The sequence below is a fragment of the Lithobates pipiens genome, unplaced genomic scaffold, assembly GCF_037356315.1.
Source record: "Lithobates pipiens isolate NorthernLeopardFrog02 unplaced genomic scaffold, aLitPip1_a1.2 Scaffold_16, whole genome shotgun sequence".
NCBI lineage: Eukaryota > Metazoa > Chordata > Amphibia > Anura > Ranidae > Lithobates > Lithobates pipiens.
Genome location: NW_027507748.1, coordinates 367,455,292 through 367,476,084, shown reverse-complemented (window position 1 = coordinate 367,476,084; position 20,793 = coordinate 367,455,292). Strand labels below are relative to the sequence as shown.

Below are 20,793 nucleotides of genomic sequence, written 5' to 3'. Positions count from 1 at the left end.
GAGTTTTGCACTTAATAAACCACTTCCCACCCGACCTATAACAGAATGATGGCCGGGGAGTGGTTCTGTTATCCTGACTGGGCTCATATGACGGAGGCATGCAGCGCGGTAATCACAAGTGTGCCGTGTGACACGCCGCATCTCCGATCGTGATAAGAAGCCTCCTTATCACATGATCAGCTGTGACCAATCACAGCTGATCATCGCTAGAACCAGGAAGTGCCGGTAAACGGTATTCCTGGGTTCGCACTGACAGGGAGAGACAATCGGTGGCTCTCCCTGTGTGTGTGTGTGGGGGGGGGGGGGGGGGGGTGTCTGTGATGATAATTGATAATTGATTACCAGCACAGAGCAATCAGCTGCCAATCAGTGCCCAGCAGTGCCCCAATAATAAAGTCTGCCAGTGCCCACCACAGTGCCAATCAAAGCCCACCACAGTGCCAATAAGTGTCCATCACAGTGCTAATCAGTGCCCCGCATTAATCCCTGTCAGTACATGCCCAATCGGTGCTGCCCATTGGTGCCATCTATTAGTGCCCATCAATGCTGCCTGTCAGTGCCCATCAGTGCCGCCTGACAGTGCCCATCAATTCTACATATCAGTGCCTCCTCATCAGTGCCACCTTATCAGTGCCAAGGCATCATTGCACATCGATGCCACCTCATCAGTGCCGACACATCAGTGCCCGTCAGTGAAGGAGAAAACTAAATTTTATAACAGAAACAAAGAAAAACTTATTTTTTTTTCAAAAATTTTGGTCTTTTTTAGTTTGTTTAGCAAAAAATAAAAAAAGGTGATCAAATACCACCAAAAGAAAGCTCTACTTGTGGGAAGAAAATTATAAAAATGTAGTTTGGGTACAGTGTTGTCATTCAAACTACACAATTGTCATTCAAAGTGCGACAGCACTGAAAGCTCAAAATTGTCCTGGGCAGGAAGGGGGGAAAGTGCTTGATATTGAAGTGGTTAAATAACTTGATGGTGGATTTCAGTTTGGAGGAGTGGGCATCCTAGGCAGCCTGTATTTGCATGCAGGCTGCCCTAGGTAATGCCCATATGTGATGTTGAACCTCTGAGGCCGCGTACACACGCGCGGACTGTTCGCCCAACTTTGTCCGTCCAACAGTTTCGGCAAACAGTCCGCTCAAACTTAGCATGGACGGACATGGCCACACACGACGGACGAACAGTTTGCTGAAACCGTGCGCGATGACGTGAACGGCACATACGACGGGACGAAAAATACGACGTCCTATACACTGCATTATAGCTTTCGGCGTGAAAATCCTTTCTGAGCATGCGCGCAACTTTGTTTGACGAACAAGCCTACACACGGGCGGACTGTTCGCTCAAACAAGGTTTCAGCGGACAGTTTTTCGGAATTTCCGAAAAACCTTGTCCGTCCAACTGTCCGCTGAAACTGTCTGCTGAAAGCCCACACACGAGCGGACTGTCCGCCCAAACACTGTTCAGCGGACAAAGTTGGGCGAACAGTCCGCCCGTGTGTACGCGGCCTGAAACAAAAAACTCAATTAATGAAAAGTACTGGTCATGAAGAATAAAGCTGGGGAGATACAAGCTAGGTGGATACTGGATATCCTCTACCCAGGAAATGAGATGTACTCCTGTTGCAGCTTCTAATGCACACTTTGAGAAGCTTGCAGTGTTCAATGAAATCAGAATATCAGATTTCCCCCACTGTAGCAAATTGTATCATGCTTTGTTGTTTTTTTTTTGCCTTCCTCTGGATCAACTGTGAGCATGGGATTGTGTATATAAGATTGTATTTTTTTTCCCTTTTATTAGTTGAACTAGATGGACTTGTGTGTTTTTTCAACTAGACTTAGGTTAAGTTCACACTGGCATTAAAAGCAGGAGTTTGAGAGGCGTTAAAAACACCCCTCAAAACGTCTATGCAAATGATACAATGAACAGCACACAGTGGTGTTCACACTTTTAACCACTTTCCGACCAACCACCGCAGTTAAACTGTGGCAGGTTGGCTCCCCTGTGCAAGCTGTCGTAGCTATACGTTGGCTCGCGGGGTCAGGATAGCAGGCGTGCGCCCTTTGCACAGCGGGGGTGCCAATGTTTGTGGCAGACGGTCGGAATGTCCGTCAGCCACGAGCGATCGTGAGCAGGAGAGACAGAACTGGGACGAGTGTATGTAAACACACACTTCCCTGTTCTGACAGGAGTGACAGATCGTGTGTCCCTGTTAGCTAGGAACTACGATCCGTCACTTCCTCTAGTCAGTCCCCTCCCCCTTCAGTTAGAATCACCTCCCAGGGAACAGTTAACCCCTTCACTGCCCCCTAGTGTTAACCCCTTCACTGCCAGTGACATTTTTACACTAATCAATGCATTTTTTTAGCACTGATCCCTGTATTAATGCCAATGGTCCCAAAAATATGTCAAAATTGTCTGATGTGTCTGCCATAATGTCGCAGTCATGATAAAATTCGCAGATTGCCACCATTACTAGTAAAAAAACAAATAATAATAAAAATGCTCTAAATCTATCCCCTGTTTTGTAGACGCTATAACTTTTGCGCAAATGAATTAATATATGCTTATTGCAATTTTTTTACCAAAAATATGTAGAAGAATACATATTGGCCTAAACTGAGAAAAAACTGCTTTTTTTTTTTTAAATGTGGATATTTATTATAGCAAAAAGCACAAAATAATGCTTTTTTTTCAAAATTGTCCCTTTTTTGTTTATAGTGCAAAAAATAAAAACCGCAGGGGCAATCAAATACCACCAAAAGAAAGCTCTATTTGTGGGGAAAAAAAGGACATCAATTTTCTTTGGGTATAACGTCGCACGACTGCGCAATTGTCAGTTAAAGCAACGCAGTGCCGAATTGCAAAAAGTGCTCTGGTCAGGAAGGGGGTAAATTCTTTCGGGGCTGAAGTGGTTAAAACATGAAGAGCTAGCGTTGTGTCGCTACAAAATTGAAGCCTTAAGTGAGTCTGGAGGCATTTGAAGCTTTTCAATGCCTCCCATTTAAGTCTATGTTAACGCTTTGCAAACACTCTGGCAGGCAGTTGTGGTGCAGTTGCAGGGCATTAAGATTAGTTTACTGACTGTAATGGAATAGGTGTTTGTGGGGCAGTTTTAATGCGCCTTAACGCTCATCAAACGCTTCAAAACTGCCCATAGGGCGTTTGGGGCAAATTTTTAACTTGTCATTAATGCTTGTAAAACGCCAGTCTAACGCCCATACTAAAGCTCATTAAAGCGAGTCTAAGCCCTTGTACACATGGTCGGACATTCCGACGGAAAACGAAGACATTCCGACCGTGTTTTCGTATAATCCGACTTTGTGTGGGCTCCATCGAACTGTTTTCATCTGAATATCCGACGGACAAAGTTTTAGAGCTGGGCTCTAAAACTTTCCGACAACATGATCCGATCGGACTTTGTCCGCTGGTGTGTAGAGAATTCCGATCGGACAAAGTGCCACGTATGCTCAGATCAAATTTCTAGACCAAAGCTATTGGCTACTAGCCTGAACGTAGTCCCGTTGTAACAAAATAAGTCATCACGTTACGTACGATCGGATTTTCTGACAACTTTGTCTGACCGTGTGTATGCAACACAAGTTTCGGACAAAATCCGTCGGACGAAATTAGCGTTAGTATGGACGTTAGACCCGCTTTAAATAGCTTTTGTTACGTTTTAGGGATTTTTCACACTTGACTAAATTCCTAACTATGTAACTATGTAAGAAGCATGTTTAATTTTTAATCGACATATGCAGTATTCGGTGACAACGTGTCATCTCTTACAGCTAAAGAGATTATTCTGTTGGCTCAGTGCAAAGCTTTTGAGCTGTCTGAAATATGTTTACTATGTTTCTTTAAACTAACCTAAGACTGCTTGAGCAATATAAGGGGGTGGGTATATTCACTGCAGAGGATCAATACACCGCTTTGCCTTCAACATACTAATGATTCTTAAAAATGAGTAAACAGATACTGAGATGCACAACCTGTCATTGGTAACATGATATAATCGGTTGGCATACAAAAGTCTTATCTTTCAGGTTGGAAATATTTCACCAGCTCCCTGCTGTTTAATGCAGAGGACCATATGCAGCCTATGGTGTAGTCCTATATTACTCTAAAATGTATATGTGCATTGGGCTATAGAAGAATAATTCAGTACTCATCTCTTAAAGACTGTGGCTCATCGAACATGGTCAGGTCAAGGGATACATTATGGCGGATCAACAGTTGAATAGAGGTGGTGGATACATTGATGACTAAGCTATACATGTATGAAACAAGCGGTACTAATTTGGATGTGCTTATATATAAACACACATTCATGTGCACTGGCTGTGTACATTGTTATGTGTATATTTAGTTCCGGGGCCAATTTTCTAATGGAGCGGTGTCATAGGTCAGTGACCTTGGCCAGTCGCCTATTCTACACCAGCTGCTGATTCCACAATTGAAGGTCACAAAGCTTTGAGCACAAGCAATCACCTTCATAAGATCGAGAGATATCAGCTTGTCACTGTCCCCTGGCCCAAAGTATAGATACTCCAAGCCTGAAATACACAGTTTCCCTGTTAGTAGGCTAACGCCATCCTTTCTGAGAACTGCTGACTGAAATAGGAAACATGGAGAAAGGCGATAAGATAAAATACACTGAAAGCGATGTCATACGGTATGTTGGGGACATGCTCAACAACTTTCCCACTGCGGTGACATTTTTTTAAGCAATTTCTTGAGTGGCGAAGGAACGTAAACATCTAGTAATAAGAGACATAGGATGTACATACCGATTTGGGTTTCTTGGTGGAAGTTAGATTGTCATAGAAGGTTTTGGCTTCTTCCCATGTTTGTTTCCCTTCGGGATTTTGCGCAGGGACATGGCTGTCTTTCGGTCCTCCCTCAGCTGCATCCCCAGAGCCAGGCAACATATTTTCAGTGCAGATTGCTGAGTCGATAGGCTTGGGTACTTCTAATGGCTGTGTGTGTGTGATGGAGATGAACAGTCTGACACTAGGCTCTCCTGCTTCCCTTTCTAAATCTCACCCGCTGATTGCTTAGTATATCTCCCTTTCATCTCTCCCTTTTGGCTGTGTTTTGCTCTCCAGTTCTTTTCATGTGAAATTCCACCTCCCTATTTTCTTATTTCGCTCTGGCTCTCTCTCTCTCTCTAAATTTGCCAGTTTCCCTTTGCCTCTCCCCTTACCAGTGACAGGTCTTTATATGGCATCCCATAAGCCCCCTGCGTTGCCCTGCTCCTGATTCTATGAAATGGAGAAGGGAGGATAAATATATACTGAGTGTAACTCCCCTGATCAGCTGAACATTTCCTCCTCTTCTCAGGCTTCTGCTGCACTGCTTCTCCCATACGCTAGACAAGAAACAGGGAGATGAATAGAAAGAACATTCATCTAGTCGCTGGTCTCCTGAGAGCAAAAAGATCCTCCCATAACCTAGCAACAATTTGTTCACAATTCAGCCTGCAAATAAGCCACTGCCCAGCTTTTGCATCAATGATATGTCATCTTGTTTAGAATACATTTGGTTGTTGTATTTTATGACCTATATAGACCTTTTGTTATGTCTCATTTTTATTTACATCTTCTTTGCGGTAAAACAGCATCTAATGCTGACATTTTTATTTTTAAGGGGCATCTAATTTTTGTATGTATGAAATTTGCGTGCAAACATGTTTTTCTTTTACTAAAATTGTATTGAATTATTTAGCAATAAAAAGAGAAATAGAAATATTACACAATCAAGGTAGGAACAAAAGGTATTGATGCAGTGTACAAATATGCCTCCCTATGTAGTACATGAAAGGCAATGGCCTTATAATATAGTATAACATAGGTAAAGAAAAACTTACTGAGTACCCAGTTATAACAGCAAATTAATCGCCTATAATAGAGACTACATTTACAAGAACCGTAAAAAAAACACATCACCAAGGCAATTGAGTCAATATGCTTTCCAATCCACTGCCATGCCAACGACTCTATGCACTAATGTGCATAAGAGAGATACCACTCAAAATGATATAGAATCAATAAAGGGCAAATAGACCATACAGTGTGCTATATAGGCAGCAAATGAATCATGGGCAACCTCAGGGTATGTGGATGTGGGTGGTACTTGCCAACCGGTCCTCATGATGATTAGAATTTGTAGCTGCCCCTCACTTCAAGTTGTACTTATGAATAAAACTATAATGCAGTGTCCATGATTTATGCTATTTTACTGCTACCAAATGGGTAACCTTGGGCAGGAGCTCAGGCCCAAGGTCACCCCCCCCCCCAGACTGGGGGGCTCCCTCAAGGGCCCCGACAGCCTAACACTCCATCTCCATCTTCCACCCCGATCAACTCCTCCCCATCTGGGTGTCAGGGCTGGGCTCAGCCCTTCCTTCTCTGAGCTGACCACTCAGCTGTCCGCTAATTGCCACCTCCCATCTCTCTCCACAGTTACCCAGCTGAAGTTGATCCTGCTCGTCAGTCCTGCCTACTTAAGCCGTCCAGTCCAGAGGAACTCTGCCTTCGCCTTGGTCACATCTACTTTGATCCCTGACTCCTGGTTTGGCTGATGATCCATTCTGGTTACTGAACTTTGGCTATGTTTTGACTGCGTTTGTTCTTTTTACTTTTCTTATTAAACAAGTGTGATTTAACTGCACTTCTGTCTACTGATTTCATGGTTTCTGACACTAGGCTGACCCTGGGTATTTAAGGCGACATGTCCCCTGCCTATCCAGATTGGGAATTGGTCAGGGCTCCTCAGAACACCCCAGGGAGCTCCACACACCATCTCCATCTCTTTCCAGAAAACAACAGAATAGCCAAGCCTGGAAATGTACCAACTGTAAAAAAATACTATCACTCCTAGCACACTAGAGGGTGCTACACTCGACCCCCCCCCCCCCCCCCCAACATCCAGCTAGTCCCTTAGCTGGGAAATTTACATTAATTTACAAATGATCTCCTGGGCCCAGGAGCAAGGGCATCTCATAAAAATATACAAGTTGGTTGGGAAAAAGGGAACAAACTGGGACAGGGCTATACACAAAAATAGAAAATATTTTGTAAGTATTTAGATCATATGCAACTCACTACAGATCCCTGTAGCTAACAGCAACACATCAAAATTTGTACAATAATGTCAGAGTATTTTCCCCTTGGGCAAAATACTCCTGATTTCAGGATTCTTGACTCCAGCCAGACAGGGCCAGATTAAGAACATCGTGGGCCTGGTGCTGAGGATTTTGATGGGGCCTTTTATAAACAATAAATAAATAAAAATGGTAACTATTTTTTGTTATAACAAATTAAATTAAAGAGAGAGAGGGAGGAAGAGAGAGAGAGAGAAAGGGGATGAAAGAGGTGTGAGGGGTAAGGGAGGGAGGATGAGAGAGAAAGGGGGGGATGGGAGAAAGAGGGAATGACATCAACGCAGCTTGGCCAAGGCAAATGACGGAAGGCACAGAACCCAGAAGGAAGACCAGGTGAAGATGGAAGTGCCCGGGCCCCGCCAGACTGAGCACAGCACAGCACTGGAGGGCTCAGTCTGACAGGTAAGTGTACCCTAATGTGCTAATATGCTGGGCACACTTGTACATTATGGCATAACCTACCCCAGGGCCTCTAAAAAGTAGTAATGTTAGAAAAGTTTACTACCGCTTTACTATCACCGGAGCCTCTCATGGGGCCCCTACTGACCCTGTGGCCCTTGGGCAGTGCCTAAGTACATGGTTGTCAACATTTCAAAAATATTTTCAGTCACGCTTTTTTTTACAAGTGCTATATTTAGAGTAGCTGACATCCCCCGTGTTCCTCTATACATCACAATAGTAATTACAAAATAAAATAAGTACTAATAATGGGGCAGAACAAATATGAGGACTGTGAGATTTCCTTTAGTTGAACTGACAAAAGTGCCCATTCTAGAGCTGGTAACATTGAGGAACATATAATTTTAACATATCATTTTAACACATAATTTTAAAGAACAGTTTTTGTGGGTAAGAGGCATAGGGGTGGAGTATGGATGGTATAAAAGTGGGAAGTATGTGCAGGTGAGTGAGATTAATGTGGAGGGTCCAACAGTGGGCCCTATGTACATGAGAGGAGTGCAGAGGGTATGGCAGAAGGCACTATGTACAGGAGAGGAGTGTGAAGGGTAAGACAGTGGGCAGTATGCACAGCAGAGGAGTGTAGAGGGTATGAAATTGGGCACTATGTATAAGAGAAGAGTGTGGAGGGTATGACAGTGGGCACTATGTACAGGAGAGTAGGACAGTAAGCAGTAATTACAGGAGAGGAGTGTGGAGGGAGGGTATGACGGTGGGCACTATGTATAGGAGAGGAGTATGGAGGGTATGAAAGTTAGTAGTATGTACAGGAGTGGAGGGTATGACAGTGGGCACTATGTATAGGAGAGAAGTGTTGGAGGTATGACAGTGGGCACTATGTATATGAGAGGAGTATGGAGGGTATGATAGTGAGTAGTATGTACAGGAGAGGAGTGTGGAGGGTATGACAGTGGGCACTATGTATAAGAGAGAAGTGTTGGAGGTATGGCAGTGGGCACTATGTATAGGAGAGAAGTGTTGGAGGTATGACAGTGGGCACTATGTATAGGAGAGGAGTGTGGAGGGTATGACAGTGAGTAGTATGTACAGGAGAGGAGTATGGAGGGTATAGCGGTGGGCACTATGTATAGGAGAGGAGTATGGAGGGTATAGCGGTGGGCACTATGTATAGGAGAGGAGTATGGAGGGTATGGCGGTGGGCACTGTATAGGAGAGGAGTATGGAGGGTATGTCGGTGGGCACTGTATAGGAGAGCAGTGTGAAGGGTACGACAGTGGACACTATGTACAGGAGAGAAGTGTATGACAGCGGGCACTATGTACAGGTGAGGAGTGTGTAGGATATGACAGCGGGCGTTATGTATAGGAGAGAAGTGTGGAGGGTATGACAGTGAGCAGTATGTACAGGAGAGAAGTGTGGAGAGTATGACAGTGGGCACTATGTATAGGAGAGAAGTGTGGAGAGTATGACAGTGGGCACTATGTATAGGAGAGAAGTGTGGAGAGTATGACAGTGGGCACTATGTATAGGAGAGAAGTGTTGGAGGTATGGCAGTGGGCACTATGTATAGGAGAGAAGTGTTGGAGGTATGACAGTGGGCACTATGTATATGAGAGGAGTATGGAGGGTATGATAGTGAGTAGTATGTACAGGAGAGGAGTGTGGAGGGTATGACAGTGGGCACTATGTATAGGAGAGAAGTGTTGGAGGTATGGCAGTGGGCACTATGTATAGGAGAGAAGTGTTGGAGGTATGACAGTGGGCACTATGTATAGGAGAGGAGTGTGGAGGGTATGACAGTGAGTAGTATGTACAGGAGAGGAGTATGGAGGGTATAGCGGTGGGCACTATGTATAGGAGAGGAGTATGGAGGGTATGGCGGTGGGCACTATGTATAGGAGAGGAGTATGGAGGGTATGTCGGTGGGCACTGTATAGGAGAGGAGTGTGAAGGGTACGACAGTGGACACTATGTACAGGAGAGAAGTGTATGACAGCGGGCACTATGTACAGGTGAGGAGTGTGTAGGATATGACAGCGGGCGTTATGTATAGTAGAGAAGTGTGGAGGGTATGACAGTGGACACTATGTATAGGAGAGAAGTGTGGAGAGTATGACAGTGGGCACTATGTATAGGAGAGAAGTGTGGAGAGTATGACAGTGTGCACTATATATAGGAGAGAAGTGTGGAGAGTATGACAGTGTGCACTATATATAGGAGAGGAGGATGAAGTAATCTGAGAAGGAAAAATGTAAAGGTTTGTGGAAGGATGTTTAGGGACTGCGTAGTGGTTAAGGGGGCCAGACATGGATTGAAATTACACCAATTAAGCAGAGACCAGCCATAGTCGATCTATGTATGGGCTAGCTGGTTTTACACAAGTCAACCTATTAACCGACTTGAGTGCAACCAGCCTGTCAGGTTTTCCCCCAAAACAATCAGTGCTGCCAGCTATAGTTAGCAACACTAATCATTGTATTCACTGGCAGAACACAATAACACTGCGGGAGTGATCGCCCCATTCACAGGTCAGCAGGTGAGAGGATGTGTGGAGACAGGCTGGGGAGAGATACTAGTCAGTCCCTGGGTAGGTACTGGTTAGTATCAGAGCCAAATACACACAGGTTACATACGCCAAGATCATTAGAGCGAGAGCAATAATTCTAGCACTAGACCTCCTCTGTAACTCTAAACATGTAACCTGTAAAAAAATTTAAAGCATCGCTTAGTACACAACAAAAAAATCGTGATAACTTTAGTGTTTTTTTTAATGAATGAAACAGTTTCTTTCCAACATAAAAAGTTGCAAAGACCACCATTTTATTCCATAGGGTGTCGCTAAAACAATATATAATGCTTGAGGGTTCTGAGTAATTTTCTAGCATAAAAAAATGATGACTTTTACATGTAGGAGAGAAGTCTCAGAATGGGCCTGGGTGGCAAGGGGTTAATTATCATAAGTAATATACAAATAATTACTATCAGCACTGTGAGTTCATCCTCTCAGTCTGCTGCAGAGTGTTCCAGCTTGTATTTATACTGCCGCTCTGTATGTAGCTTCTGACAGGCTGCGCAAGGAGCCCCGTATCTCCGGAACCATAGATGATAGCAGCCCCATATTTTAACCAGTGCTGGGGTGGGTCTTTAGCTACCTACCCACCAAATATGGGGTCTCTGTGACTCCTGATCGCCGAGCTACAATCCTCGAAGTCGATCTTTTTATTTATTTTTTTTTTTTTTTGGATTTTTCTTTTTTTGGGCAAATGGGCCTATCTTGAGAAAGGGGCCTGGAGCTGCAGCTCCAATAGCCCCTATGTTAATCCGGCCCTGAGTCCACCTAACACTCCCCTCCCCTAGACCGACAATGATCTTAGTGTTACTGGCTTAGATCACTAGGTGAAAACAGAGGAAAAAAAGACTAAAAAAGAGGGAATCGGATGCAGCCACCATATCTAAGGATTGGTAAGCTGCAATATATTATATTTTTGATTTTGGGTTTAATAAAGTTTTAATCTACATATGCTATACACTGTACACCATCTGCAGTTCTTTTACCCACAAAATACTCCATAATTACTGTGCTATGAGTGACAGGCTGACAGACATAATATGTATACACTCAAATACAGTCAGTATGAGGTATAATTAGTCTTTAATATCAGAGTCCCCCCTTCACATGAATAAGTCCCAATTTCACATCAGGTGCCAGCCTTCACATCAGAGTCCCCTCCTTCACATCAGAAGACCTCTCACATCAGGAGTCCCCCTTCATATCAGGAGTTCCTCCCTTCACATCAGAGTCCCCTGTTCAACTTCACATTAGAAGTCTCACTTTTCCCATCAGGAGTACCCGCCTTCAAATCAGAACCCGCCCCCATCCCTCAAATCAGGGGTTCCCTCTTTAAACAAGAGTTTCCCCTTTACATCAGGAGGCCAGACCCTTACATCAAGAGCCACCCTTTACATCAGATGTCCCCATTTCACATCAAAGTCCCCTTCACATCCGGAGTCCCCCTTAATGAGGAGCTCCCTATTTAGCATTAGGAGTCCTTTAACATTTGAGTTCCGCTTTATATAAAAGATCCCCTTCACATCAGCAGCAGCCCTTTAAACCAGGAGCCACCCTTAACTTAAAGAGGAATTAAACCCTGATGGGTTTACTTCCTCTTTGTTTCCCTGCAAAGGTAAAGCATAATGGGCTACTATGCATCACATAGTAGCCCATTATGTGTCACTTACCTTACACAGGAGCCAGCGATGTCACATTTTTTCTCGCCGGCTCGAAGCGTCCATCTTCCTTCCGGGTTCACAGACTCTGGCACTGTGACTGGCCGGAGTTGCGTGACATCACTCCCGCGCGTGTGCACAGGAGCTGCCAGTCACGGCATGTCGTTTAATGAAAACGGCACACTGTGACCCTTCTAAAGTGCGCATGCGCCGAGTACATCACGCATGCGCAGAAGAAATCCTTGTACAGGGAATTGTAAATATCTCCTAAACCATGCAGGTTTAGGAGATATTTACAGCACCTACAGGTAAGCCTTAATCTAGGCTTACCTGTAGGTTAAAGTGTGTTGTAAGGGTTTACAACCACTTTAACATCAAAAGTCCCCCTTTCCATCAGCAAAGGCCCTTTAAATCAGTAGCCCTCTACATCAAGGGCCCTCTTTATATCAGGAGTCCCACTTTACCATAAGAGTCCCCCTTTACATCTGGAGTCCCCCCTTACATCAGTAACCATCCTTTCACATTAGAATCCCTCTTTACACCCATAGTGTGCAGAGTTCAGGAGTTCGCTACATACAGCGTGCAAGGCTCAGGAGTGCACGGTGTACAGAGTGCAGAGCTCAGGAGTGCGCAGTGTACAGAGTGCAGTAATCAGGAGAGCCTCCTTCCTTACAGAACACCACTAACAGTAGTAAGCAGGAAGCACAGGTATGTTTTAGGATCAGAGTTGCTACTGGAGGGGAGGAGAGCTGGAAAATTTTGCTGCAGACCGTACCTGATTTCAGTGAAAGGAGTAGCCTATAGCTGGAACTGTTAGTAGCGGCGAACGAGAGATAAGCAGAGAACAGCTGTGCCGGGGAGGAGAGATGGAAGAGACTAAAGAGAAGAGAATAAATGAGCAGGACGAGGGAAAGGTATAGATCAGCCCTCAAATTTTCCACTCGCCTACTCACATTTTGCGAGTGGAAAATGAGGGCTTGCGAGGATGGGTTACATGTCAGGGAGTGTAGGTTGCAGTGGGGCCCCTCTGTGTGATGTCTGGGGTACATCCCCCCCCTAGTTTTGGCCCTCGTGGGCCTGTACTGATGTGGCAGATGGCTATTATCCTACAGTTCCTGGGGTAGGGATGCCATTATTGAAACTGGGAAGAGATTGAGAATGCCATAATTAAAACAGGGCAAAATAGGGGATATATTTAAACCAGAAACAGACTCTTGAAATGGGTGTCTGTCCCCAGAAAACGAGGACGTCTGTTCACCCTGTTGTAAAGGAGGCCTTTATCAAGAAGCATAACTGACCAAAGTTCTGGGTGGCACAGAGTGGTTACCGTGGGGAGGGGTGAGTTTGATGGGACCCAATCAAACTTTTGTGACCCATGAGTTTTAGCAACACCCTTGATAGGATGTCATTAAATTGACAGGTGGATTGTTGGCTCTCTAATTACGCAATCTATGTGATTTTGAAAAACAAAGCTTACCTACTATTGGCGTTGAGCCTAATATGCTATTTTTATTGGCATTTAGTGTCATCTAAACAAAAAGAAATAGAAGTGCTACAAACAGAGATAACCTCCGTTCAAACAGACCTAGCAAGGATGCAAACTCACCCTGACTTTTTGAATTTAGACAGCCGACTTAACAGCAAATTGGATAAAATGGAAAAATCGGTGATCGACAGTAAAAGAGGGAAAATGGCTCGTGATAAAACAGACTATGAAAATAAAAAAGTCTATGTTTGGAAGAAGCCACGATTTTTTCCTGGACGTTCTCAGAGGAATCCAATTAAACAAGTCAGTTTCTCAGATCATGACAGTGACCTGGGAGATGATACCCTTGCGTATACCATGTCAGATTCTTCTCCAGAACACCTCACAAGTTCTACAGAACCATCAAGTTCAATCAAATCTACTACAGATCGGTCACCGGGAAACCCTCAAAGATCCAGTCAAACCAAAAAGAAAAAATCATCCATAAAAAAGTCAGGAGAGGGGGCAAGAAACACAGAAGTCGCGAAGGACACTCAGCACATGCCACGAACGAGAACCAGAAGATAGCCCTAAACGTTATCAATGTTTCAGAGAGAATTTTATTGAAAGAGGAATGTCATTTATTATCAAGAGGACTTGGTTTTTGCCCCAATAGACACTTTGATTTGTTTGGAACTATTTTAGATGTTAATAGGTTTTCACGAGCTTTAACACTCAAGAAACATTTCTTGGACATTTCTCCCACAGACATTGAAGCTGAGGTTTCCTTTGACACCTGCGAGCGGGGTGAGTCTCCTGATCTTCCTTCACCTGTCAAGTTTTGTGATACTTGTGCATTATTAGATTTACAGGATCTTGCTATGGAATCGGATTCCTTCCCCCTTGACCCTATCGATGTTTCCCTAAAAATGTCATTTAAGACTAGATCCAATTTTTACCCTATCGAGTCAAGGGGCAAGGATCTGGATTTATTCCAAAAAATGGTGGAGAGAGACTTGACCCGCCTTGCTCGCACTTGTCATAAAAAAACATTTCTTGACAATTTAACAAATGCTGAAAGAAACGCTTTCAAATCATTGTCAACAGATAAAAACATAGTTATCAAGAATGCGGATAAGGGAGGCAGTGTGGTGGTCCTGAATTCATGTGATTATACCCCAATTTAATGTTACCTTTTATGATATACTAGTGTTCCAGTTCTGTTTCTTATTTTCCATCAGCTTTTTCAGCCATCCCAAAATCTAACGTTATAATAGTCATAGGTTCATTCACAATAACACCTTCTACAAGCTTGTCACATGGGATCAAAATGATAACATCCATGTGAATGTCTAAAATTATACATGTGTGCGCTAGTCAGACACACCAAGTGGGTGGTAATTGACATTTCTTCCCCATATTTACTAAGATTATAGAGGGGGGTTTGTCTAGTTTGTGAATGTCACCCATATATAGATATTTTCAGATATAGTATATATTACATGGGTATAGTCTCATAGATATGGGACACACTCACTATTTTACATGTATGTGGTTTACTGATATAACCCAGATATTGGGGATTTTGTATATACCGCATTACACACTTTGCGGTTTATGCAATTTATTGATGCGGTTTATATACAGCACATTTCACATTTAACCATTGTACAGATCTGGAAATATTCTTTTTCCGCGACTATAGTCTTTTAACAAGTAAATCTTTATATATTTTTTCACTTTACATAATCTAGAGAGGTGTCATTTACGGTTAATAAATAAATAATAATAAAAATAAGGAATAGAAATCAAGAGATCTCACAGCATTGTAGCGTGATCCCTTCTGCATATATATAGTCCACAAACCGTGTTCACATGAGTTTATACATATTGTGGTTATATATATCACCATTTTATCTTATGCGGAATTGATCATGTTCAATCACCCGTTATAGCCATTGCATCCTTGCCTCTATTCCATCATAGACTCTCTCATACTATTCACTCAGGTCATTGGTCTTCAAAGAAAAGGAGATGTTTCACAGCATTATAGTGAGATATTTCCTTTTCATATTACACAACCTATATAAAAATGTCTAAGTGACTTTATATACACTGCGATTACACACTATATATCACTATTCTATGTAGAACAGTTGGTGTCTGTACACTAGTTGCATTTATTGTATTACAGACATTTCTGCACGTCGCTGTATTGGTGTTTTTATATGGGCGACCCGTGTGAACAACATGAGTTAATTATAGTTTAGGAAGGAAGGGGTTAAAATGTTTGTTCCTTTTCTTGCCCATTAATCGTAATATCTATGGAATATTCAAGTAGATGGTTGATTGCCTAAAGCATACGCCTGATTTGGGTGCATTTACTGTTTTAGGCACTTGATTGAGGCGTCTAGGCTTATTCTAGTGTCCGTGAGGGTTCTAAAAGGTTTTTTGTTTTTCTTTTTTGTTTCTGTTTTTATTCAACTATTTTACATGTTATATTTGTATATTTGTGTGTTTTTATAGTGGTAGTTGCAGGTACATACTTTATTTTATGCATTGATTGGTGTATTTACATTCATTTACACATCGATAAAAACACGAGATTGGTTGGTGTATGTACAACTTTAGAAATATTTGGCAATTGTGATCTGCTTCTGAATCTTGGATTTTCCATGCATGCATACTACTTGTCATCGAAATAAGTTCATCAATTGTATGGTTTCATATTGGTTCTTTCATTATTATTCTTTTCTTTTTTCACCAACAGTTCACATAAATATGGCCATCGATCTGATGTGATTTTGTTTAGTGCAGGTTCATCCCTGTCACTGTTATATCACAGTTCATTCTCTAAATATTTGAGTTTATTTACATACATATAAACATTCAATACTGTTTTACTTTGAATCTTATGACATTTATTCATATTCTTTATCTATGCATTAAAAGGTTATTCTGCACTAGTGCACAATTATATGTATTATTATCACCTTTACACCAATATATTTATATACACACATTTATACACGCCTATATACATATATACATTTTTATTTTTATTTTCACACTTTGTTATTTTCACCTCTATATGTATATATATATATTTTTTTACATATTTATACTTTTCATCTAATCACGTTTCAACACACAGACATGTTCACCTTTTTTTCCCCTTTTTTTCCTTTCCCAGTTATTTTCACCAACCAACAACTGGGTGTGGAATGCATGTGTGGAGAATCTATGATGATAGCCTTATCAGCTGTCATGGTTTTACCTCTGATTTCACTGTGGTGTGCTTATACATGAACAGTATATATTTGTTTGTTATTCAGAACATAAGCTAGCTATGAGTAAGCGCTGTTTGTAGCGTGAAACGCGTTAGCTATTTTATTCAAAAATCCTTTTTTGTTCCCTTTTTGCTGTGACGTTTTGTTCAATGAAGTTTTGCACTTGCATTTTGAAGAAATAAAGGCATCTAATTTTTACACAATCCGGAGTGCGGCTATTCAGAGTTTCGTTCTGTTTCTACACATTTGGCACAGAGTGGTTACCGTGGGGAGGGGTGAGTTTGATGGGACCCAATCAAACTTTTGTGACCCATGAGTTTTAGCAACACCCTTGATAGGATGTCATTAAATTGACAGGTGGATTGTTGGCTCTCTAATTACGCAATCTATGTGATTTTGAAAAACAAAGCTTACCTACTATTGGCGTTGAGCCTAATATGCTATTTTTATTGGCATGGTTCACTATGACAGGCATTCTCTCGATTACATTGAGATCCAAAGGTCATTTATAACATCACTCTTACTCCAGAATGTTAACTACATGCAGCATAATGCTGGCTGCTTATTGACTAGATCAGATGTCAGTCAAAAACGTATTATCAACATATTTCTTGGTGGACAAATGCTGCAATCACTCTCCCAAATAAAACATAACAAAAATGTACTGTATGTGGCTTATGGAGTCTTGATTGTAGTTTAGTCTTATGCAAATCTGGCAGCTTTAGGTGGCCACGTTGTATTTAGGCATACTTCTGCCCTTTTTGTGTCCCATGCTGCTGAGAACAATCTTTTTTTAAGGGTTGCACATGCTCAGTGTTAAAGTGTTTTTTTTTGTTTTGTTTTTTTAATACAAAAGGTGTTGCCTTTTGTTTCAATTTTAAACCGCATAGACCGTTTACAAGGTGATCATTTACAATCAATTTATTTTCTAAGAATAAAAGGAAAAAGAACAGTGATGTTGCACAGGGAGTTTACATGTTGGAAAATATTTGCAAATTAATTCCTGATTTGCATATATGAGCAAGGTCACTAAATGAAAAATAATTAAGGCCCTTTAACCCCCATGACAGCTTTCCTTTCAGGGCCAATTTACAGTATATCGTTTCAGTGTCGTGTGTTAAAATGTAAAATAAGGTAGTGCACTGTGCACACATTTTTAATGGCACCTTTACAGACCGCACACGTTTCTGCACCCCACATTGAAAACACAATTTTTTTTTTGTGCATCAACATTTATTCATTTTGAATGGCTAAACAAATGCAGCACATGACAACGTGCCTTTAGATAACTGTATGCATACTCAAAGTTTGCATGTTCTAGCATGTATTTTTCTTATGGACATTCAAAAATCAAAATCAGTTTTGAAAGCACCAGCAGCCAGCACCACAATGGACAACTTGTGCAAAAGTAATGGGTAAAAAAACAGTGCAGTGCTAATCATGAATAAACTAATGTTCAAAAATTGTGATATGAAGTGAATCATATAAACAATATATGGCACAAATACAAATCAGTACAGAAAAAATATCATCGGTGAACTTAAAAAGACCAAAATAAAGTGAAAAAGTCCGTAAAGGAGTATATGATAATTGTGTGATCCAAATCGTGATGATCACCAAGAGAAGAAGAATCACCACCGTGGTGAAATCTGCCACCAAATGGAATATAAGGAGACTTACCAGAACATATGGACTCAATTCAGCTTATACCAAATGGGTCAATAAAGGCGATGGTGTCTCAACACCTGGATTTAGACGCTCCACTCCAATCATCTCCACATGGACTGTATGTTGCTAGGGAGATTGCCAACCATCACCGAAACCGATGTAGCAAAGAATGTTAATACACAGAACATTTGAAAGTCAGGAGGTGGAATCCTCTCATCAACACTCCATTAGTACATAAAGCCATGGAGAGAAGATAGAAGACTCGACAATGTAAAACCATCAATAGAAAATGTATTAAAAATATAAACCACTCACATTTCAGTATACATCAAAAGCATGAGATGGACAATTCATAGTAAACCAGGAAAAAACGAACTGTAATAAGATAGACAGGACAGTAGATCCAATGATTTTTGTCTCAAATAGACATCATCTGGGGGGTCCAAATATTTCTACCACTAATTTATAAAAAATGTGACCCCAAAAAGGACAGCTTTGCTGCATAACACAAGGTGTAAAGATTGTCGTATCATTTCCAGGATTACACAAAAATGCCACGTGCGTGTCAGGCCTCTATCTGAATTTGAGGGAAGACAAACGGATATGACGACACCATAAATGCAGATCAAGCCTCATATGGAAATCAAGGCAAAAAAACAGCTCACAAAGCATACTTTAATTTGAGAAATACACTCTATCTTGTGAAGACTAGGGATGCACCGATACCAATACCGGTATCAGTATCGTTAACATTTTCTAATAATCTGGTGACCTTAGTATCCTTAAGATAAGAGGGAGTTTGCTTAACTAATGGTTTTAAATAAAAATCTATACAACGCCCTATACGTGAAGTGAAAGAATCAATTCCACTTACTATAGGGTGACCTAGAGGGTGTATTGGTCTTTGTGGACTTTTGGTAAATACATGGTTGTAATTCTAGAGGCTAGTGGCACTAAAAATGCCTTTTCTTTTTTATTTAGTATTTGCTCATTAAAACCTCTAACGATAATGATACTAAAAATCCCTTTTTTATGAAGAAGTAGGATTATTGCACAATTCTCTGTATATATCTCGATCAATTAAAATGTTATTCATCTCTTTCTGATAGTCCTCTTTGTCAAGAACAACAATACTGCCCCTTTTATCAATGGGGCGGATGACTAGGTCCTTCCTCTCACAAAGATTTTAAACCAATATTCATTTTAGTTTGACCAAACATTTTCTTTAAAGGTAATTTATCCAAGTCTTTGAGAACCAAATCTCTAAAGACATTGATGGCTGGAGCTATTGGACCTGGAGGGTTAAAAAGGGATGGGTTAGATAGACCAGAATGAACTGTTCTAGATGTAATGATTTGTGGATATGTCCTAGTTGGAGTTGAGATTAAATATGAATGTTTAATTTGTGGATATATTTGTGTATGTCTAATAAAGGTACCAAACTTGTCCAACTTTTTAGGAGGGGAAAATTTTAAACCTCTTAATTAGGATTGACTTCTCTTGTTCACTAAGTTATTTATTAATAAGATTAAATACTCCTTTATTGGTTACATTCTCCATTATTTTTCCTCTGAATTCGCCTCCCCCTTGGGAGCCTCTTTTGACCTGGCCCTCTTTTTCTCCCTTGAGTGTCCCCGGGAAAAAGCTGATTATTGTGATTGTGATTATGTTGGTTGTAATTATATGGTGAATGGTCACAGCCATCAAGGTCCCCTTCCATGTATGAATATTGTTCATCATGTAAGTATCTCTCAATGGAGAATATCTGTTGTAAATGGGTATGGTAGGGTAGTTAGAGTAGTGTTGATTGGAATTGTATGTTGTAGAATGATTGTCATATTTTATAGGAGAATCTCTCCTATAGTGGCCACCCGGACCATGGTCACTATAGTGGTTATTACGGTTACTTTGGTTACCCCATGAAAACCCCTACCACCTCTTCTGTTAGAATGGGAACCTCTACCTCTGATTATTATTAGGGGTTTGAAAACTAGGATGTTGCCCTTGTTGAGGGGAACTCTCTCTATGGTTAGGTCTTCCCCCTCCGTGAGCCTGTATAGGTCCACTGTTAGAAGGAAAGCCCACCTGTTCCTACTGGATTACCTGAAACACCTAAAGTGTTAGAAGAATCGTTTGGAATGGTTTCAGAGGTGATCTTTTTTTGCCAATTAAACATTACACCAGATTTATAATCTCCAACACCCATAGAGTATCTTGTTTTTTATTTCTTTGATCTTTCTCCTCCTTCTACAGATGGTTTTGGAGATTGGATGAGAGAGAACTGTATTTCCAAATTCTTTAATTTCTCTATCCAAGGTGGATAATCTATTCCTTTTTTTGGTGATAAGGAAATTAAGAAATTTGGTACCAGCCTCCTTGTAATATTTAAACCATGATTCCAAATCAGAATCACTTTGCTGGGGGATGACATCCCACCTGAGACTCCTTGGCATCATATGCTCTGATACATATTGTTCTAAAAATGCTATGTCCCATTGCAAATGCAATTCAATAAACATAAAACTTTTCAATCTGGTAAACAAACCTCCAA

General features: G+C 41.4%; 1 protein-coding gene across 1 annotated transcript in view; it reads right to left on the bottom strand.

The window, feature by feature from the left end:
• NT5C1A (5'-nucleotidase, cytosolic IA) overlaps positions 1-5,422 on the bottom strand; it is a 106,121-nt gene extending 100,699 nt beyond the window's left edge. The window contains exon 1 of the mRNA XM_077482090.1: positions 4,798-5,422. Within this exon, the coding sequence (XP_077338216.1) occupies positions 4,798-4,938 (141 nt within the window). The 5' untranslated portion in view covers positions 4,939-5,422. The remainder of the gene's footprint in view (positions 1-4,797) is intronic.
• Between the last annotated feature and the right edge of the window lie 15,371 nt (positions 5,423-20,793).